The 23,793-nt window shown below is 42.0% G+C and overlaps 1 protein-coding gene across 3 annotated transcripts in view; it reads right to left on the bottom strand.

The window, feature by feature from the left end:
• LOC106567559 (double C2-like domain-containing protein beta) overlaps nt 1–23,793 on the bottom strand; it is a 367,378-nt gene extending 343,585 nt beyond the window's left edge. For 2 of the 3 annotated variants that reach the window (XM_045693460.2, XM_045693462.2), the window contains exons 1-3: nt 23,527–23,793; nt 17,239–17,311; nt 652–751 (exon numbers count right to left, since the gene is read on the bottom strand). In XM_045693460.2, coding sequence (XP_045549416.1) covers nt 652–728 — 77 coding nt within the window. In that variant the 5' untranslated portion in view covers nt 729–751; nt 17,239–17,311; nt 23,527–23,793. The remainder of the gene's footprint in view (nt 1–651; nt 752–17,238; nt 17,312–23,526) is intronic. The other variant, XM_082960276.1, reaches the window with a different exon arrangement.

The following is a 23,793-nucleotide window of genomic DNA, read 5'->3' as shown; positions in this document are numbered from 1 at the left end:
TCCAAATGCTTGATGGTACCACGTTCATCTGTACAAACAATAGTACGCAAATATAAACACCATGGGACCACACAGCCGTCATACCGCTCAGGAAAGAGACGCGTTTAGTCTTATAGAGATGAACGTACTTTGGTGCAAAAAGTTCAACTCAATCCCAGAACAACAGCAAAGGACCTTGTGAAGATGCTGGAAGAAAAAGGTACAAAAGTATCTATATCCACAGTAAAACAACTCCTATATCGACATAATTTGAAATGCCGCTCAGCAAGGAAGAAGCCACTGCTCCAAAACCGCCATAAAAAAAGCCAGACTACGGTTTGCAACCCCTTTTTTGACTACACTGCGGACAAACAAACAAACCAACCCACATGTGCAAAACGTTGTACCAAATACATAAATATACATTGCAGTGTTAGATCAAATGGTCACAATGGTTTTGTCAAACAACAGAACTGCCATGCTATCAAAAACCAGTTTCAACAAACCAAAAGAACAACACACTCAGTGCTAAAACGAAAACAATACAATGTAGTGAGAATACTGATGGGCACAGGAAACCTTTACACAACCAAAACAACTTTCCCAGGTGACATTGCAAAAACACTTTCACCTGTTTAGTGAGACGGTAGAGATCTTGGAGTGCATACTCACTTGGCTCGAAGGGCCAGCTGCCGGTCGTTGGGACAGACCCACTGATCATTCCCTGTCCCAAACATGGCGTCTGTCATCTCTTGAGGGCTGATGACAAGGTCTGCAAAAACACAAGCAGACATTCAGTCCTTGAAAATGAAAGGCTACATCCTGTTTGGGAAAATCAAATCAAAGAGATATTGACCCAGCACTGTATAACCCCTATAATTCATGTTAATTGGGTATACCTGTGGCTTTTATACATGTCCACAAATATGTTTTTTCTTTGAATTTGATATTAGACAACTTTTTGAGTGCAAACATGCTAGTGTTAGCAGAACAACAATGGCCAGTAAATGGGTAGCTTTAGACGGGTTAGCTGACAACGTCACAAAAACGATGTGCGCGCTTCAAAAGGGGAAGAAGGCTGTGTGTTGTTATGCTTCTGGATGGTCAGATAGCTAGCAACAATGACAAGAAACTGACATGTGGTGAATCATAAGTGGCTCGTTTCAGCTCCTTGTTCTTAATACCATGTCTTGTTTTCAGGTGTTTGGGCTGATGTCACATTTAAGCTAATATGGCAAAAATGTGCTAGCTAATTAGCTAACCAACAACTGTAAAGATGTATTTGAGAGACAAGTGCTCATTGTGCAACTTTATGTTTTCAATAAACATTGGAGTCAAAAATATAGTTCACATGTTATCAACAATCTAAGTCAAACCCATCTCTTTTGCCCCGTAGTTGCGCATGCATCAGGTTTTGTTGCTGAACAACCAACCCATCTATAGCCCATGGTGAAACGCATTAATTAAGATCATTTCAATTGGAAAAGGATGAATGAAGCATTTCAAAAGAGAGCTCTTTTGCTTCCAAACAAACAGATGACACATTATTGTTGGGAGCGTATAGATGTGTGTATCTTAGCGGGCAATGCAGAGGCAGCTATTTATTACAGGCCTAATTAATGAAATCACCCAGTTCTCTGGTCTGTGGGCACACATGCAATCAAACATTACAGCTGATTACTGTTACCAGACTATCAACTATGAATTATAAGCACTGCGGAAAACATCTAACTACTTCCCTCATAGGAGAGGACATGGAACTGCACAAGAACCCACTCATTTACATTAAGTTGTTATATTATGTCAATATTCATGTCACGGTGTTCCTAATTTCTAAATGTTGTTGGGACACACCAAGGGTCTGTGTGTCCCACTCTCATTGGGGAGTTGTATGTTGGAGGTGCTCAAGGAGGGGTTTATTTAATCATGCATTCTTTCATTCTCCTCACGTCCCCTCGCTCTCCCATACTAACACACACTTAGATGCAGAGCCCTTCGTGTAAGGGTAATGGTTCCCTTTTCAAACCACATGTAGGAATACGCCTCTCCCCACCATAGACCGGGGTTCAATCCCTGCACCAACCTTTTAAGCTAATTCTGTATCCCATGCTGTCATTTAAAATTGATCTCAAATACCTGTGTTTTATATACTGTATATTTCCACACTATGAGGTTGGAATAATACTGTGACATTTAGAAAATTATGATAATGCACTTTTAGTGTAAGAGCTATTTGAAAAAGCCACTTGAAACTTCAGCTTGTTTGGCTGGGTGGAGTTTTTGGACTGCCTGGTGACATCAGTTTACTCTCGTCTCTGCCAATGACAGCTTTTTATCAAGTTACACATCTCTCCCATTATGCTTCTCTAATTACACCCCTCTTTCAGACCCCTCTGACAGTCCATACACAATTATTTCTTGAGAAATTGCATTTTGCTAAGAAGCTATATTTGTAAAAAAAAATAAAAAAATGTGTAATTGAAAACAATCACAGTAAGGTACTTAATTGTTACCAAGAAAGACGATGGCCAGAACTTACCCATGATGTTGCACAACAATTTAAGTCAGTAAGTGATCATTTTTGCCAAAGGATGATATATTTGGTCTTGAATTGACAAATCCGAACTGCCCACTTTGTGCAAATCCGTGTGAATACGGTGTCTTTTCCTACTATATGACTACGTTTAGTTTGAGAGCTGGATTTTATTTGAATGTTACTGTACCAGCATGGCATTGTTTATTAAATCAGAAACAGCTGCAAAGTTATTTCTCTTTCCAACTGAGATGAGCCAAACAGCCTTGTGTCCATTTGGCCACCTGAGCCATGGAGCAAATTAAAATAGGGGGTGAAAACATGTGTTTTTCCACCTCAAATTGTTTTCTCCAGAAAATTATACTAATCCATTGGATAATTTGCCAATTTTCAAATATTTTTAAGTCAGTATAAAAACGTCGTAAATTGTTGTTAGCTGCACGAACCCAGTCTTCACTAAGTCATCCATACATCAATTGTCTTAAAATCATTTATTTCCTAAACTAAGTAATTCACAGAAAGCATACAAAACAGTAGGTATCGTTACAAAGCAATGGTAGAGGAATGTGCCCTAGTGGGCTAAACCGGCATGGCGGCTTGTTAAACAAACAAGGGGGGTGGGGGCAGCGGAGAAGACACTACAGAGTTGATAAATATTAACAATTGATGTGCTTATATACTGGGTTTGTGCAGCTAACAACAGTATATATATATATATGTATGTATATATATATACATACATACATACATACTATACATACATACATACATACATACATACATACATATATATATATATACTGCTCAAAAAAATATAGGGAACACTTAAACAACACAATGTAACTGAAAGTCAATCACACTTCTGTGAAATCAAACTGTCCACTTAGGAAGCAACACTGATTGACAATAAATGTCACATGCTGTTGTGCAAATGGAATAGAGAACAGGTGGAAATTATAGGCAATTAGCAAGACACCCCCAATAAAGGAGTGGTTCTGCAGGTGGGGACCACAGACCACTTCTCAGTTCCTATGCTTCCTGGCTGATGTTTTGGTCACTTTTGAATGCTGGCGTTGCTTTCACTCTAGTGGTAGCATAAGACGGAGTCTACAACCCACACAAGTGGCTCAGGTAGTGCAGCTCATCCAGGATGGCACATCAATGCGAGCTGTGGCAAGAAGGTTTGCTGTGTCTGTCAGCGTAGTGTCCAGAGCATGGAGGCGCTTCCAGGAGACAGGCCAGTACATCAGGAGACGTGGCGGAGGCCATAGGAGGGCAACAACCCAGCAGCAGGACCGCTACCTCCGCCTTTGTGCAAGGAGGAGCAGGAGAAGCACTGCCAGAGCCCTGCAAAATGACCTCCAGCAGGCCACAAATGTGCATGTGTCTGCTCAAACGGTCAGAAACAGACTCCATGAGGGTGGTATGAGGGCCCGACGTCCACAGGTGGGGGTTGTGCTTACAGCCCAACACCGTGCAGGACGTTTGGCATTTGCCAGAGAATACCAAGATTGGCAAATTCGCCACTGGCACCCTGTACTCTTCACAGATGAAAGCAGGTTCACACTGAGCACGTGACAGACGTGACAGAGTCTGGAGACGCCGTGGAGAACGTTCTGCTGCCTGCAACATCCTCCAGCATGACCGGTTTGGAGGTGGGTCAGTCATGGTGTGGGGTGGTATTTCTTTGGGGGGCCGCACAGCCCTCCATGTGTTTGCCAGAGGTAGCCTGACTGCCATTAGGTACTGAGATGAGATCCTCAGACCCCTTGTGAGACCATATGCTGGTGCGGTTGGCCCTGGGTTCCTCCTAATGCAAGACAATGCTAGACCTCATGTGGCTGGAGTGTGTCAGCAGTTCCTGCAAGAGGAAGGCATTGATGCTATGGACTGGCCCGCCCGTTCCCCAGACCTGAATCCAATTGAGCACATCTGGGACATCATGTCTCGCTCCATCCACCAAACGCCACGTTGCACCACAGACTGTCCAGGAGTTGGCGGATGCTTTAGTCCAGGTCTGGGAGGAGATCCCTCAGGAGACCATCGGCCACCTCATCAGGAGCATGCCCAGGCATTGTAGGGAGGTCATACAGGCACGTGGAGGCCACACACACTACTGAGCCTCATTTTGACTTGTTTTAAGGACATTACATCAAAGTTGGATCAGCCTGTAGTGTGGTTTTCCACTTTAAATTTGAGTGTGACTCCAAATCCAGACCTCCATGGGTTGATAATTTGGATTTCCATTGATTATTTTTGTGTGATTTTGTTGTCAGCACATGCAACTATGTTAAGAAAAAAGTATTTAATAAGATTATTTCTTTCATTCAGATCTAGGATGTGTTGTTTAAGTGTTCCCTTTATTTTTTTGAGCAGTATATATATACTGCTCAAAAAAATAAAGGGAACACTTAAACAACACAATGTAACTCCAAGTCAATCACACTTCTGTGAAATCAAACTGTCCACTTAGGAAGCAACAGTGATTGACAATAAATTTCACATGCTGTTGTGCAAATGGAATAGACAACAGGTGGAAATTATAGGCAATAAGCAAGACACCCCCAATAAAGGAGTGGTTTTGCAAGTGGAGACCACAGACCACTTCTCAGTTCCTATGCTTCCTGGCTGATGTTTTGGTCACTTTTGAATGCTGGCGGTGCTCTCACTCTAGTGGTAGCATGAGACGGAGTCTACAACCCACACAAGTGGCTCAGGTAGTGCAGCACATCCAGGATGGCACATCAATGCGAGCTGTGGCTAGAAGGTTTGCTGTGTCTGTCAGCGTAGTGTCCAGAGCATGGAGGCGCTACCAGGAGACAGGCCAGTACATCAGGAGACGTGGAAGAGGCCGTAGGAGGGCAACAACCCAGCAGCAGGACCGCTACCTCCGCCTTTGTGCAAGGAGGAGCAGGAGAAGCACTGCCAGAGCCCTGCAAAATGACCTCCAGCAGGCCACAAATGTGCATGTGTCTGCTCAAACGGTCAGAAACAGACTCCATGAGGGTGGTATGAGGGCTCGACGTCCACAGGTGGGGGTTGTGCTTACAGCCCAACACCGTGCAGGACATTTGGCATTTGCCAGAGAACACCAAGATTGGCAAATTCGCCACTGGCGCCCTGTGCTCTTCACAGATGAAAGCAGGTTCACACTGAGCACGTGACAGACGTGACAGAGTCTGGAGACGCCGTGGAGAACGTTCTTCTGCCTGCAACATCCTCCAGCATGACCGGTTTGGCGGTGGGTCAGTCATGGTGTGGGGTGGCATTTCTTTGGGGGGCTGCACAGCCCTCCATGTGCTCGCCAGTGGTAGCCTGACTGCCATTAGGTACCGAGATGAGATCCTCAGACCCCTTGTGAGACCATATGCTGGTGCGGTTGGCCCATGGTTCCTCCTAATGCAAGACAATGCTAGACCTTATGTGGCTGGAGTGTGTCAGCAGTTCCTGCAAGAGGAAGGCATTGATGCTATGGACTGGCCCGCCCGTTCCCCAGACCTGAATCCAATTGAGCACATCTGGGACATCATGTCTCGCTCCATCCACCAACGCCACGTTGCACCACAGACTGTCCAGGAGTTGGCGGATGCTTTAGTCCAGGTCTGGGATGGGATACCTCAGGAGACCATCCGCCACCTCATCAGGAGCATGCCCAGGCGTTGTAGGGAGTTCATACAGGCACGTGGAGGCCACACACACTACTGAGCCTCATTTTGACTTGTTTTAAGGACATTACATCAAAGTTGGATCAGCCTGTAGTGTGGTTTTCCACTTTAATTTTGAGTGTGACTCCAAATCCAGACCTCCATGGGTTGATAAATTGGATTTCCATTGATTATTTTTGTGTGATTTTGTTGTCAGCACATTCAACTATGTAAAGAAAAAAGTATTTAATAAGATTATTTCTTTCATTCAGATCTAGGATGTGTTGTTTAAGTGTTCCCTTTATTTTTTTGAGCAGTGTATATATAAATAAAGGAGTGGTTTTGCAAGTGGAGACCACAGACCACTTCTCAGTTCCTATGCTTCCTGGCTGATGTTTTGGTCACTTTTGAATGCTGGCGGTGCTCTCACTCTAGTGGTAGCATGAGACGGAGTCTACAACCCACACAAGTGGCTCAGGTAGTGCAGCACATCCAGGATGGCACATCAATGCGAGCTGTGGCTAGAAGGTTTGCTGTGTCTGTCAGCGTAGTGTCCAGAGCATGGAGGCGCTACCAGGAGACAGGCCAGTACATCAGGAGACGTGGAAGAGGCCGTAGGAGGGCAACAACCCAGCAGCAGGACCGCTACCTCCGCCTTTGTGCAAGGAGGAGCAGGAGAAGCACTGCCAGAGCCCTGCAAAATGACCTCCAGCAGGCCACAAATGTGCATGTGTCTGCTCAAACGGTCAGAAACAGACTCCATGAGGGTGGTATGAGGGCTCGACGTCCACAGGTGGGGGTTGTGCTTACAGCCCAACACCGTGCAGGACATTTGGCATTTGCCAGAGAACACCAAGATTGGCAAATTCGCCACTGGCGCCCTGTGCTCTTCACAGATGAAAGCAGGTTCACACTGAGCACGTGACAGACGTGACAGAGTCTGGAGACGCCGTGGAGAACGTTCTTCTGCCTGCAACATCCTCCAGCATGACCGGTTTGGCGGTGGGTCAGTCATGGTGTGGGGTGGCATTTCTTTGGGGGGCTGCACAGCCCTCCATGTGCTCGCCAGTGGTAGCCTGACTGCCATTAGGTACTGAGATGAGATCCTCAGACCCCTTGTGAGACCATATGCTGGTGCGGTTGGCCCATGGTTCCTCCTAATGCAAGACAATGCTAGACCTTATGTGGCTGGAGTGTGTCAGCAGTTCCTGCAAGAGGAAGGCATTGATGCTATGGACTGGCCCGCCCGTTCCCCAGACCTGAATCCAATTGAGCACATCTGGGACATCATGTCTCGCTCCATCCACCAACGCCACGTTGCACCACAGACTGTCCAGGAGTTGGCGGATGCTTTAGTCCAGGTCTGGGATGGGATACCTCAGGAGACCATCCGCCACCTCATCAGGAGCATGCCCAGGCGTTGTAGGGAGTTCATACAGGCACGTGGAGGCCACACACACTACTGAGCCTCATTTTGACTTGTTTTAAGGACATTACATCAAAGTTGGATCAGCCTGTAGTGTGGTTTTCCACTTTAATTTTGAGTGTGACTCCAAATCCAGACCTCCATGGGTTGATAAATTGGATTTCCATTGATTATTTTTGTGTGATTTTGTTGTCAGCACATTCAACTATGTAAAGAAAAAAGTATTTAATAAGATTATTTCTTTCATTCAGATCTAGGATGTGTTGTTTAAGTGTTCCCTTTATTTTTTTGAGCAGTATATATATATATATATATATATATATATATATATATATATATATATATATATATATATATATATATATATATATATATATATATATATATATATATATATAAAAATAATGGATGTTTCGTCGGTCTTCGCGTTCAATGCAGACTAGTAATTAATATCACAGACTTGTTATTATTCTGTCGGTATAATAACAAGTCTGACCACGTGGTATGGTTAAAGTTCAGTAGAGGACTGCATGGTCAAACCTTGGCCCTCTCTTCTCGCGGTAAGCTGGTCTAAAAAAAGAAACCCTGGGTGGGGGTTCATATACTGAACATAGAAAAGGCTGTCACATGAATGCCTTGTCCTGTCTGTGTCCCTGGGGGCGTGCCGGTGACTTGGTAAAACTTTAAGTAGAAAATACAATTCTCTCACATTAACATCTTACAAGCATCCCAACATATTCCAAATAGGTTTATCCTTATTCATTAATTGTATACAACCATATAGATGTAAGTCTCATAGCTGAGGCTATTATATAAACATTATTATGGCAATATTGTCTCTCATGAGTTTCATAAAATTGTACCAAACGGACCAGTTCGTAGCTGGATTCTTCACCGATCTTTTATACCTTCTCCAGAACATAAATGTCGTTCCGTTCTCCAATTCTGTGAGGTGGAAGAATCCGTTGTTCTCTCCATGAAAACACTGTCTCTTTATACTGTGGCCATGAGGCAGGACATCCTCCTTTGGAATTTTATGACCCCTCTCACAGGGCCTGGGTAGGGGGATGGTGCATAGAAAACCCAGAGGGCAACGTTATGACACCTATAATATAAAATATTTGATTTTGTGTCACTGGCCTACACACAATACCCTATAATGTTGATGTGGAATTATGTTTGTAGACATTTTTACAAAGCTGAAATGTCTTGAGTTAATAACCATTCAACCCCTTTGTTATGGCAAGCCTAAATCAATTCAGGAGTAAATATGTACTGAACAGGTCACATAAGTTCAAATGGACTCACTCTGTGTGCAATAATAGTGTTTAACATGATTTTTGAATGATACCTCATCGCTGTACCCCAGTTGCATCACTGCCTGGTATTGCAACTGCTCGGCCTCCGACCGCAAGGCACTACAGAGGGTAGTGCGTATGGCCCAGTACATCACTGGGGCCAAGCTTCCTGCCATCCAGGACCTCTATACCAGGCGGTGTCAGAGGAATCGCTAAATATTGTCAAAAGACTCCAGCCACCCTAGTCATACAGTTCTCTCTGCTACCGTACGGCAAGCGGTACCGGAGCGCCTAGTGGAGGTGATATGATCCTTGACTAGTCTCTCAAAGCACTTCATGATGACAGAAGTGAGTGCTATGGGGCTAGTCATTTAGTTCAATTATCTTTGCCCTCTTGGGTACAGGGACAATGGTGGCCATCTTGAAGCATGTGGAGACAGCAGACTGGGATAGGGAGAGATTGAATATATCCGTAAACACACCAGCCAGCTGGTCTGCGCATGCTCTGAGGACTCAGCTAAGGATGCTGTCTGGGCCGGCAGCTTTGCGAGGGTTAACACGTTTAAAGTCTTGCCCACGTTGGCCACGGAGAAGGAGAGGGGGGCCCGCAGTCCTTGGTAGCGGGCCGCGTCAGTGGCATTGTATTATCCTCAAAGCGGGGAGTTGTTTAGTTTATCTGGAAGCAAGACGTCCATGACGTGGCTGGTTTTCTTTTTGTGGTCCATGATTTCCTGTAGACCCTGCCACATACGTCTCGTGTCTGAGCTGTAGAATTGCGACTCCACCTTGTCCCTATACCGACATTTCGCTTGTTGGATTCTCTGAGGCTGCCGGAACATTTCCCAGTCCGCGTGATCAAACCAATCTTGAAGCATGGATTCTGATTGGTCAGACCAGCATTGAATAGTTGTCACAGGAACATCCTGTTTGAGTTTCTGCCTATAGGACGGTAGTAGCAAAATGCAGTTGTGGTTAGATTTGCCGAAGGGAAGGTGGGGGAGAGCCTACTATTAATCGCAGTAGTTAGATTAATGTTGATCCAGTGTATTGCCCGCACGAGTGCTACAATCAATATGCTGGTAAAATTTAGGTAGCCTTGTTCTCAAATTTGTTTAGTTAAAATCCCCAGCTACAATAACTGCAGCCTCAGGACATATGGTTTCCAGTTTCCATAGAGTCCAGTGAAGTTCCTTGAGGGCCGTCGTGGTATCGGCTTGAGGGGGGATATACACGACTGTGACAATCACAGACGAGAGTTCCCCTGGGAGATAATATGTTTGGCATTTGATTGTTAGGAATTCTAGGTCAGGGGAACCAAAAGGACTGAGTTCCTGTATGTTGCTACGATTACACAATTAGTCGTTAATCATGAAGCATACACCCCCGGCCTTCTTCCCAGAGAGATGTTTATTTCTGTCGGCGCAACGCATGAAGAATCCCGGTGGCTGTACCGACTCCAACAACATATCCCGAGAGAGCCATGTTTCCGTGAAACAGAGAATGTTACAATTTCTGATGTCTCTCTGAAAAGCAACCCTTGCCCTAATTTCGTCTACCTTGTTATCTTGAGACTGGACATTGGCGAGTAATATACTTGGAAGCGGTGGGTGGTGTGCACGCCTCCGAAGTCTGACCAGGAGGCCACTCGGTCTACCTCTTCTGCGGCAAAATTGTTTTGGGTTGGCCTCTGAGATTATATTCAATGTCCTGGGTGGTGGTGCGAACAAAGCATCCGCTTCGGGAAAGTTGTATTCCTGGTCGTAATGTTAGTAAGTTGACGTCGCTCTGATATCCAATAGTTCTTCCCGGTTGTATGTAATAACACTTAAGATTTTCTGGGCTAACAATGTAGAAATAACGCTGGAGTTGCTTAACAAGATGACATTGAATGTTCCTGAGTGGCCGAGTGACAGTTTACACTTAAAATCTATGGCAAGAATTGATCAACTTGACAGAGCTTGAAGAATTTAAAGAGAGAATAATGTACAAATATTGTACAATCCAGGTGTGCAAAGCTCTGAGACTTACCCAGAAAGACTCAGTTGTAGTCGCTGCCAAATGTGATTCTCACAAGAAAACTTATGTAAATGATCGCTGCATTTAATTTTAATACATTTGCAAAAATCTCTAAAAACATGTTTTCACTTTGTCATTATGGTGTAGTGTGTGTAGAAGGGTGAGAAAGAAAATTCATCAATTTTGAATTCGGGCTGTAATAACAAAATGTGAAATAAGTCAAGGGGTATGAATACTTTTTGAAGGCACAGGGAGACAATCTGACTGCATGTACAGTACCAGTCAGAAGTTTGGACACACCTACTTATTCCATCACAACATCAAAACTGTGATTTGTTTAAAAGTGTTAAACAAATCAAAATATATTTTAGATTCTTCAAAGTAGCCACCCTTATGCCTTGATGACAGCTTTGCACACTCTTGGCATTCTCTCAACCAGCTTCACCTGGAATGCCTTTCCAACAGTCTTGAAGGAGTTCCCACATATGCTGAGCACTTGTTGGCTGTTTTTCCTCCACTCTGCGGTCCAACTCATCCAAAACCATCTCAATTGGGTTGAGGTCAGTGATTGTGGAGGTCAGGTCATCTGATGCAACACTTCATCACTCTCCTTCTTGGTCAAATAGCTCATACACAGCCTGGAGGTGTGTTGGGTCATTGTCCTGCTGAAAAACAAACGATAGTCCCACTAAGCGCAAACCAGATGAGATGGCGTATTGCTGCAGAATGCTGTGGTAGCCATGCTGGTTAAGTGTGCCTTGAATATTAAATAAATCACTGAGTGTCACCTGTAAAGCACCCCCATACAGTTGATGTTGAGATGTGTCTGTTACTTGACTCTGTGAAGCATTTATTTGGGCTGCAATCTGAGGTGCAGTTAACACAGGAATGGAAGACCGAGTTACCTCTGCTGCAGAGGATAAGTTCAATAGAGTTACTAGCCTCAGGAATTGCAGCCCAAATAAATGCTACAGAGTTCAAGCATCAGACACATCTCAACATCAACTGTTCAGATGAGACTGCATGAATCAGGCCTTCATGGTCAAAATGCTGCAAAGAAACCACGACTAAAGGACACCGATAAGAAGAAGAGACTTGCTTGGGCCAAGAATCGCGAGCAATGGACATTAGACTGGTGAAAATCTGTCCTTTGGTTTGATGAGTCCAAATTTGAGATTTTTGGTTCCAACCGCTGTGTCTTTGTGAGATGCAGAGTAGGTGAACGGATGATCTCTGCATGTGTGGTTCCCACCGTAAAGCATGGCGGAGGAGGTGTGATGGTGTGGGGGTGTTTTGCTGGTGACACTGTGGTGACACTGTGATTCATTTAGAATGTAGTATCATTATCATCTTATTTAACCTTTATTACTGGAGCTTCATCTTATTATTTCTATTGTTCTGTGGTGGAATCATGGTTGCAATTTATGGAAGATGCCAAAACTTGAGATAACAATAGATAGGCCAGTGGTTTCCATCTGTGGAAAGTGTTCCCTAAATCAATGCATATGACAAATCCAGCTCCAGAACCAGCCATAGAGCCAGCAGGCTAATATTTTGATTACGGTTTAGTAAATAAAACAAATAAAAAAACAGCAACAGCAGATAACATTAGCTTGCTTGATAAGGTTAGCAAGATAGCTAGCTACAGCTGTCGGTGCCCCATTAGTTTTTATTTATCAACTCCACGTGGAAATTCCCAAACTCAAATCCTGAATAGGTATAAGTAGCCTTCGCCATTCTTCGGCGGAGGAAACTAAATGTAAAATTACGTAGAAATAGTGGCGACAACATCCTCTGGGGAGGTCCTTTAAGGAAAGTTGAATTCAAACTAAAACTAAAAACACATTTTTTACTCTTTTCAAAAACAACACTGATAAAACACTTGTAAAAACCTGTACAATGCGATGGACTTCTAAAGGTGATTTCGACATAAATTGACATTTGCAGTAACATTTACAGCGAACGTAATTTCCATAAACATTGGGGCTATTGCCTTTAAAAGTCCATCATTGTGGGTAGGTCGTTAATCTGTTGAATTGAATCTCGTGCCAGCGTCAGGCTACATCTGAGTACTCAAAAGTAGCAACCTCTCCTCGCTTTTTATGTTTCATTGGCACTAATAGGAAAAGATAGGTCCGCTGAGAAATACAGTATGTTATAAGTCTTCAAGAAACTGACCAGGACACAATCGACTTTAGACAACTTAAAAATAAAATGTATGAACACTGACTTTTTATACTATCTTTCCCCTCGCTAACACTTACAACTAGAGGTCGACCGATTATGATTTTTCAACGCCGATACAGATTATTGGAGAACCAAAAAAGCCGATACCGATTAATCGGCCAATTTCTTTTATTTATTTGTAATAATGACAATTACAACAATACTGAATGAACACTTATTTTAACTTAATATAATACATCAATAAAATCAATTTAGCCTCAAATAAATAATGAAACATGTTCAATTTGGTTTAAATAATGCAAAAACAAAGTGTTGGAGAAGAAAGTAAAAGTGCAATATGTGCCATGTAAAAAAGCTAATGTTTAAGTTCCTTGCTCAGAACATGAGAACATATGAAATCTGGTGGTTCCTTTTAACGAGTCTTCAATATTCCCAGGTAAGAAGTTTTAGGTTGTAGTTATTATAGGAATTATATGACTATTTCTCTCTATACGATTTGTATTTCATATATCTTTGACTATTGGATGTTCTTATAGGCACTTTAGTATTACCAGTGTAACAGTATAGCTTCCGTCCCTCTCCTCACTCCTACCTGGGCTCGAACCAGGAAAACATCGACAACAGCCACCCTCGAAGCAGCGTTACCCATGTAGAGCAAGGGGAACAACTACTCCAAGTCTCAGAGCGAGTGACGTTTGAAACGCTATTAGCGCGCACCTGCTAACTAGCTAGCCATTTCACATTGGTTACACCAGCCTAATCTTGGGAGTTGACAGGCTTGAAGTCATAAACAGCACAATGCATTGCGAAGAGCTGCTGGCAAAACGCATGAAAGTGCTGTTTGAATGAATTCTTACGAGCCTGCTGGTACCTACCACCGCTCAGTCAGACTGCTCTATCAAATCATAGACTTAATTATAATATAATAAACACACAGAAATACGAGCCTTAGGTCATTAATATGGTAGAATCTGGAAACTATCATCTCGAAAACAAAACGTTTTTTTCTTTCAGTGAAATACGGAACCGGTCCGTATTTTATCTAACGGGTGGCATCCCTAAGTCTAAATATTCCTGTTACATTGCACAACCTTCAATGGTATGTCATAATTACATAAAATTCTGGCAAATTAGTGTGCAACGAGCCAGGCAATGAACGTAAGAGCAGTGACACAATTTCATGTTAGCAGGCAATATATATACTTGTGTATGTATTTTTTTTTTAAAAGGCATTGATGTTTATGGTTAGGTACATTGGTGCAAGACAGTGCTTTTTTCGCAAATGCGCTTGTTAAAATCATCACCCGTTTGTCGAAGTAGGCTGTGATTCAATGAGAAATTAACAGGCACCGCATCGATTATATGCAACGCAGGACACGTTAGATAAACTAGTAATATCATCAACCATGTGTAGTTAACTAGTGATTATGTTAAGATTGATAGTTTTTTATAGGATAAGTTTAATGCTAGCTAGCAACTTACCTTGGCTTCTTGCTGCCCTTGCGTAACTGGTAGTCAGCCTGCCATGCAAGCTCCTCGTGGAGTGCAATGTAAAGCAGGTGGTTAGAGCGTTGGACTAATAACCAGAAGGTTGCAAAAACGAATCCCTGAATCCCCCCTGAACAAGGCAGTTAACCCCCGTTCCTAGGCTGTCATTTAAAATAAGAATGTGTTCTTAATCTGACTTGCCTAGTTAAATAAAAGGTGTAAAAAAAAAAATATATTAAAAATTAAAAATCGGCGGCCAAAAATACAGATTACCCATTGTTATGAAAACTTGAAATCGGCCCTACTTAAATCAGCCATTCCGATTAAGCGGTCAACCTCTACTTACAACCTCCCTACTACAGATGGGACAATAAAAGGAAAATTAATCGACATTGATTGTACCGATCACTTTTTGCAGGCATTTGATTAATATCATTCATTACGATAAGTAACCTATATTAGAGAAATGTGAAGTTTGAAATGAAATAAGTTTGCTAATAACGGTGACTGTTAATGGGACAATTGATGGCTACAACCAGTAGTAGTAGTTTAAAGGATCATAAAAAAAAAAAATAAACTGTGGTGCAGATTAATGTTAAACTTTCTATTTGTCGTTATTGCAGTAATTTAGGCAATTTATCGCGATATGGATTTTGTCCATATTGCCCAGTTCTACTCCCCACCACTAATACGCTATGGCTATAAGCGTATAATGCCATGTCATTGAGAGAAGCCGCCATGTCCTTGTTTATGGCTGAGCAATTAACTCTATTTACATTTCCAACCCACCTAATGGCCTTTGTTCCACATTAGTGCTTTGGCATCAGGCCCAGCTGACTACATTAAGTATGGTTAGAGCAAAGCAAACAAACACAGTACAATTCATCAGGACACACACACACACACACACACACACACAATAAACAACACACATTTACAGGTTTCAGACTGAATATGCCAAGTCAGTAACCAGGTTTCCATCCAATCATTTCATTCGGATGAATTACCTGAGGCATGAAAAAATTCACGACCGGGCTGATGAAAACAGGAAATGTCGGTACAAACTGTTCCTTTGATATGATAGGATCTTTTTGTGTCTGTAAAATGAAGTATGTGAGAAATGGCAGTGGAAACACATTTATACGTAAATATTGATATAATAACCATCATATGGAAGTAAACTTGGAGTCAAACAATGACATTGTCACTTCTACTCCTGCTCCTCCCCTCCAGCATTGACTTTGCCGGTTTACTAACCACCGGCCCTGGCTACCCATCATTATGCACACCTGTGCCTCATCATCAGGCACACCTGGAATATCACCTTCCTGATTACTCTCCACACACACACACACACACACACACACATATACATGATCACCACTTTATTTTAAGAATGTGAAGTGTCAGAATAATAGTAGAGAGAATGATTTATTTCAGCTTTTATTTCTTTCATCACATTCCCAGTGGGTCAGAAGTTTACATACTCAAATAGTATTTGGTAGCATTGCCTTTAAATTGTTTAACTTGCGTCAAACGTTTTGGGTAGCCTTTTTATTACTTTAGCTGCTTCATTGCAGCATTTGATAACTGTTCGGCCATACTTTTTAAACTGTAAGCATTTAAAGTTGTATTAATCAACATTGGAACATTGGTTTCAATGGTCACCAAATATTTACTTTTCATTGGTTTATCTCATATCTCAAAAATAGACAGAGCTGTCAACTGTAAAACCTCTCCCAATACCATTAATAATAAATAATACTTTCAGCTAGCTGAGCAAACAAAGTTTCTACTGACACTTCCTTTTCTAGTTTAATGATTTATTTGCATACAAAGAGATATGCTCAATCTTACACAAATTAAAGCACACTCTCTCTGCTTCTCCATGTGTTCCTCCTTTTGAGTTACACTGCCTTGTGATGTTGCCTGGCTACCCAAACTCCTTGCTCCGGCCAAACGCTATGCCACACCCACAGACGTTATTTTCTTCTCCCCAATTAGTCTGGATCTTTGTACCTCCTCGACGATTTCTAGAACGCAGACAGATGTTAACTGTTCTGATTGGTTCCAGAAGCCGATGGGTTGGGCCAGGGCTAGAACACATGGGTAAAGCAGCGTTTTGAAAATGTGTCATTGGCTTTGATACTTGGATTGGTTTGATGATCCAATTGCTGATGACATTGTTTTGCACAACACCCCTCATTTAAACATCACTAAAAAGGACTTCAACGATGGCAGTCTCAGACTGAATTATGAAGCGAACATAGAGCAGCAGATGAATGTAGTTTGAGTCACCAGGCAACTTGTGATTTACATCAAATTTCAGTGCACGTATTGAATCACAAGAGAAGATTTTTTTACCAACCAATTGGATTCATTTTCTAATCTATCACAGGTCATGAAACAGAGCAACATTAAAGCAGTCATCAATGGCTCTTATCTGGCAGTAATGCCTGACTGATTCAGAGTGCACCTCAACCTAATCAAACACTCTTTCCATGAACTAAACTAAAGTGCTTTAGCTCTGGGGCAATCACTCTCTGCATCTTTTCATGGGGAAAACCTGCCTTGGCATCTGTTCAAGACAACCCAGGTCCCACACAAAAACCACAGCACAAAAGATGTTGGCAAACAGAGTAAAGTTAAGAGAGAGAAAATGTTTACCTGCAAACTCCCCCTTCCTTTGAACGAGCGAGGTCTACGAGAGCCGGTTAAATCGCCTTGCCACGGGCTAGGCCTGTGAACAAATAACGGTGAGAGCAAGGAAAAGGAGGAAACAGTGAAGTCAGGGGTTGAGCTCTTATAAATAGTTCACAGCCTGCCTGCCTTGTCTGACAGGCTGGACACATGACAGAAGAACAATTCCTTGCAGAAACATTCCGTTCCTTCCAAAACAGACTGCGGTGATTGACTGGGATAACAAAAGCAGTGCCATGGCTCTCCAGCTAACACCAGTCGACAGGAAAAGGCTAACACGGTTACCATTGACATGCTCTTTCCAACAATTCTGAGAGACTCATTGATCTTATTTGGGGAGGGCTCTTTGTGCATGCAAGTCATTGAAATTAAATGTGACAGTGTTCCTTTCAATTCTTGTAACTCGTCTGTTATTGTAATTTGCATGCCATGGCTTTAAGTGATTGAGGTTGAATGTGAATTCTATCTGAGGACCCAGAGGGATGATATATAAATTATGCACTAACTGTACAAAACATTAGGAACAACTTTCTAATATTGAGTTGCACCCCCTTTTGCCCTCAGAAAAGCCTGAATTTGTAAGGGCATGGACTCTACAATGTGTCAAACATTCCACAGGAATGCTGGCCCATGTTGAATCCAATGCTTCCCACAGTTGGCTGGATGTCCTTCCGGTGGTGGACCATTCTTGATACACACGGGAAACTGTGTGTATCAAACCAGCATTGTTGCGGTTCTTGACACACTCAAACCGGTGCACCTGGCACCTATCATCATACCCCGTTCAAAGGCACTTACATCTTTTGTCTTGCCCATTCACCCACTGAATCGCACACATACACAATCCATGTCTTAATTGCCTCAAGGCTTAAAAAATCCTTCTTTAAGCTGTCTCCTCCCCTTCATATACACATTGAAGTGGATTTAACAAGATCAATAAGGGATCATAGCTTTCACCTGGATTCACTTGGTCAGTCTGTAATGGAAAGATCAGGTGTTTAGAATGTGTTGTACACTCACTGTATGTATGCATGTATGTATGTATGTATGTATGTATGTATGTATGTATGTATGTATGTATGTATCAAATTAACTCTATTTTGATTGAGGTTGAATGTGAATTCTGCCTGAGGACCCATACCTCTCTGTGGTCCCAGAGGGATGATATTGTGGCCTATTCAAAACAGGCTGCCTTTAGGACATACAACCACAAAGCAATACAATTGTCGTCAAAATCTTACCAGGTGGGATAACGATGGTTGCTACTTTGCAGTCTTTTGTTTATTTTAGTGTTATTTTTTACTTTATTGCTTGTAGGGATAGGCACAGTGATTTAAATATTGAAATATCCAAACAGACGTTAGTATTTGAGTCATAACAAAATGGAATATAACGTTGCGGATAAAGTTCGGAGTGACACAATTTCATGTGTACAACATCTCAAGACCTGCATCACTATACTGCGAGCTTTGCTGTTTCTAAAAGGATGTATCTGGGTGTTTTTGAAGCCATTGTTCATGTTTTATCGGGGCCCACATACTACACAACAAAGGACGAGGAAGTGATTTGCTGTTTGGGGTAAATTTCTTAAAAAAATATACAAAATTACAAAAAAGATGTCTGGACCCTTCTACAATATTCCATTTACATCAAAAATATAGATTTGGTAGTAAAAAATAAAACTTCTCCTTTAAGGACTTCAGTCATCTGAGCCATGGAAAGCGAGAGACTAAAAGCATCTTCTATTACCAGGCCATCACTAGCTGTCTACCGGTGATGCATGCTCATTCACACAACACACACACACACACACACACACACACACACACACACACACACACACACACACACACACACGCTGCTGTCCCATGCCATAGAGACATTGAACCACTGGACACTTCCCGTTTCACACTGAGTAATAAAATATTATATTCCCGACATAGCTCATACTGTACCTTGTATTTAGTTACACTGTTTATACACCACATATTTATTTATACAATGGATTCTTGACATAGCTGATTAATATACTGCTTCTACTGCTGTAAATATCATTCTTAGCATATCTTGAGTAAATTATTCCAGTGTAGGCCTACATAAGTATAGATGGGATTTTGATTCCTGTTACCGTGCTATTTGGGTTGTTAATTGGATTAGTCCCAACATTTTTGATTTCTTTCTTTTTATTTTTTTGATTATTTGTGTAGGCCTACTTGTTTGACATTTTACTGCATTGTTAGGAGCTAGTAACAGAAGCATTTATTTGCACCCGCTATAACATCTGCTAAACTGTGTATGCGACCAATAAACTTCGATTTGAGATGTAAAAAAATAAACTATAGAAATCACATTTTTATTACTCCTACACATATTACCCATCAAAAGTTTGGACACAGTCATTCAAGCATTTTTCAATTTTCTTTTACTATTTTCTACATAGTAGAATAATAGTGAAGATATCAAAACTGAAACACATATGGAATCCTGCAGTAAACAAAAAAAGTCGCAAAAACCATCAAGCGCTATGATGAAACTGGCTATCATGAGGACCGCCACAGGAAAGGAAGGACCCAAAGTTACCTCTGCTGCAGAGGATAAGTTCATTAGAGTTACCAGCCTCAGAAATTGCAGCCCAAATAAATGCTTCACAAAGGTCAAGTAACAGACACATCTCAACATCAATTGTTCAGAGGAGACTGCGTGAATCAGGCCTTCATGGTCGAATTGCTGCAAAGAAACCACTACTACCAGTACTCTGGGGCCGGCAGGTAGCCTAGTGGTTAGAGCATTGAGCCAGTAACCAAAAGGTTACTAGATCGAATCCCTAAGCTGACAAGGTAAAAATCTGTCATTCTGCCCCTGAACAAGGCAGTTAAACCCACTGTTCCTAGGTCATCATTTTAAATAAGATTTTGTTCTTAACTGACTTGCCTAGTTAAATAAAGATTACATTAAAAAAATATATTAAAGGACACCAATAAGAAGAAGAGACTTGCTTGGGCCAAGAAACAGAAGCAATGGACATTAGACCGGTGTAAATCTAAACTTTGGTTTGATGGAGTCCAAATTTGGGATTTTTGGTTCCAACCACTGTGTCTTTGAGACGCAGAGTAGGTGAACAGATGATCTCCGCATGTGTGGTTTCCACCGTGAAGCATGGAAGAGGAGGTGTGATGGTGCTTTGCTGGTGACACTTTCAGTGATTTATTTACAATTCAAGGCACAGTCAGTTAAGAACAAATTCTTATATACAATGACGGCCTACACCGGCCAAACCCGGACAGCGCTGGGCCAGTGGTGGCAGGTAACCTAGTGGTTAGAGCATTGGGCCAGTACCCAAAAGGTTGCTGGATCAAATCCCAGAGCTGACAAGGTAAAAAAAATCTGTCGTTCTGCCCGAGCAAGGCAGTTAACCCACTGTTCCCCAGGCACCGAAGACGTGGATGTTGATAACGGCAGCCCCCCACCCCTCTCTGATTCAGAGGGGTTGGGTTAAATGCGGAAGAGACATTTCAGTTGTACAACTGACTAGGTATCCCCCTTTCCCCCTATTGTGAGCCGCCCTATGGGACTCCCAATCACGGCTGGTTGTGATACAGCCTGGATCATGGAGGCCACTGTGTTCTTGGGGACCTTCAACGCTGAAGAAAAGTTTTGGTACCCTTCCCCAGATTTGTGCCTCAAAACAATCCTGTCTCGGAGCTCTATGGACAATTTCTTCGACCTCATGGCTTGGTTATTGCTCTAACATGTACTGTCAACTGTGGGACCTTATATAAAACAGGTGTGTGCCGTTCCAAATCCTGTCCAATCAATTGAATTTACCCCAGGTGGACTCCAATCAAATTGTAGAAACATCTCAAGGATGATCAATGGAAACAGGATGCACTTGAGCTCAATTTCGAGTCTCATAGGAAGGGGTCTGAATACTTCTGTAATTTTTGAAATATTTGTATTAAATGTGCAACATTTTCAAAAAACCTGTTTCTCTTTATGGGGTATTGTGCGTAGATTGATGAGGATTTAAAAAAATGTAAATCCATTTTAGAATAAGGCTGAAACGTTAAAAAAAAAAAATGGGGAAAAAGGGAAGGGATACTTCCCAAATACACAGTATGTATGTGCGTTATATATATATATATATATATAAAATATTGGCCATGCTGGCAATCCAACATGACTTCCGACACGTTCAGAACAACTGGAAACTCAGAACTGGGAAATCTCAGACTTCAGTGAGTTCAAGTCAACTAACAACTCTGAAAAAAATTGCTCTAACTGGAAAAATAACTTTTGAACGGTCATCCAAGTCGGGAGGTCTGGCCTCTTTCTAGAGCTTCGTCCTGAAGATCACTAATGTCATGATTCGACCTTGTTATTTCCGAGTTCTCAGTTGTCTTGAAAGCATCATAAATCCAGAGAATGCCTGACTTTGATGACAACCTTCCTGTTCAAGTGAGCACAGCACAACAAGGGGAGTCCAACATTTTTATTTTCTATTTAACCTTTATTTAACTAGGCAAGTCAGTTAAGAACAAATTCTTATTTAAAATGACAGCCTTGGAACAGTGGGTTAACTGCCTTGTTCACGGGCAGAATGACAGATTTTTACCTTGTCAGATCGGGGATTCGATCTAGCAACCTTTCGGTTACTGGCCCAATGCTCTAACCACTAGGCTACGTGCCGCATATAAGACATACAAATGTCTTGTATGCTGCTGCATAAATTATGTAATATGCCAGGGAGATATGTATACTGTCGCTAAGTAATACTAAGTGTATGTTGTGTAGTAACCTGTTAGTATCCCATGTGCCTCACCCTAATAATTTGTTGCCTTTCCCCCTCATAACTTAGCCTACTGTTCTGACTTGGTGATGCACATGTAGCCTATAGCCTGTTTTAGAGACATGTCATCATCGAATATTGCAAGTGCTTTCATGGTCTGCTTATATGCCCCCTTTATTTATCCTACAGTTGTGACTTGGTGTACTGGGAGAATACTGTAAGAACGGCCCATGTTCTGAATTCTGTCGCTGTTCATTTCAAAAGTGCTGAACAAATAGTTGTATTGACTACTTCTGTCTTAGCTCGTTCATTAATGTCTTAAGCAAAATGTTCCGCTGATCGTTCCCTTTGCAATAGTTTGTACATCTCAATTGTCAGTAGAAACCACATTTGTTTAAGCAAGTCAGCCATATCAGCTAGGTTTTTAAAAAGGCAGTAAATGAGGCTGAATTAACTGTTTTGCTGTCAGACAAGGCGTAGCTGATAGCCAAGTGTAGCAGTGGGAAGGATTCACTCCATGTGCTGAAAAGAAAGCTGTGATATTTTGGCAGCTTTATGTAGGCACTAACAGTTTGTGGGCACCGTTTGTCACTATTATTGTGCAATTAATGTATTGTTTACTGTTGTGTTTTCCCCACCAAGATTTACATGCTAAAATTGCCACTGGGTGTAATCATTACGTCTGGCAACGGAAACCGTTAACGGTTTAAGAACCAAACAGAACGAACCGTCAGGGACCTACCTGAATTAGTCCATTATGAACTCTCATTTCTGTTACAAAACGTTTTCCGTTGGAGTAAAGGTTTCTGTTGCAAAACACTTTGCAGCAAACGAAACGTTTTGCAACAGAATAAGCATAATGAATAGACCCCAAGCGTTGTATAGATTCAACAGGGGTGTATTCCTTCCCGCGATTCTGTTGCAAAAAGTATATTCAACAGAAGCAATCAGAACGGATAGGGACCTACCTGAATTTCTCCAATAAAAACTCTCGTTTTGCTCGGTTTGCTTCCGTTTGGTTCTTAAACGGTGAATGGTTTCCGTAATGAACACATCCCAGGTATGTCTCTGACAGAAGGCTAATCTACCTGCATTAATTGCTTGTTTCACCATGGAGTGGAGTTCAGTCCGCTAAAACAACCTAAGCGTGACGCGTTTCTAGACAACAACTTTACCTATACAGTCAGCTACACAGGATCCAGTGTCTCTTGTGGTTTATGTACTGTACTAATATGATGCATTTTCTACGCTCTAAAATAGCCTTTCCAGTTAAAAAGGTATTGTATTGTATGACTCAAATCTTCAGCCAGCTATTATACTGATGAATGAAAAGAACATATGTAGGCTTTTCCAGGCTAGTGTGAATGTTTGTATGCATTTAGGTATTATGCATAATGTGCCATGAATTGTAGCTCACAAAAAAACATTGCTTTAGCTTCCTATACTATGAAGAGGTTAACTTATCTTACCTGCGTGTCCGGAGGCTATTAGCGGGTCCTTGCAGGTTTACTCTCTCTGCTCCAGCTGCTCCTGGAACTTCACGTGAACTCTGGCACAAAAACACCGGTCTGCTACCATGAAACACATCCAATTCAAGGAGACTTTGGAGTCTACGGTGGACTTTTCTACTGTTTCCTCTAGTCAATGTATTCGAAGAGATATGGGCATTTGTTTGTGTCACAGGGTGCAAACGACAACCACGCAGTGCTCCAATGCTTCCTTATTCAGCTACCTTA

The sequence above is a fragment of the Salmo salar genome, chromosome 13 (assembly GCF_965601325.2).
Source record: "Salmo salar chromosome 13, fSalSal1, whole genome shotgun sequence".
Taxonomy (NCBI): domain Eukaryota; kingdom Metazoa; phylum Chordata; class Actinopteri; order Salmoniformes; family Salmonidae; genus Salmo; species Salmo salar.
This window is presented reverse-complemented; position numbering and strand designations above follow the sequence as displayed.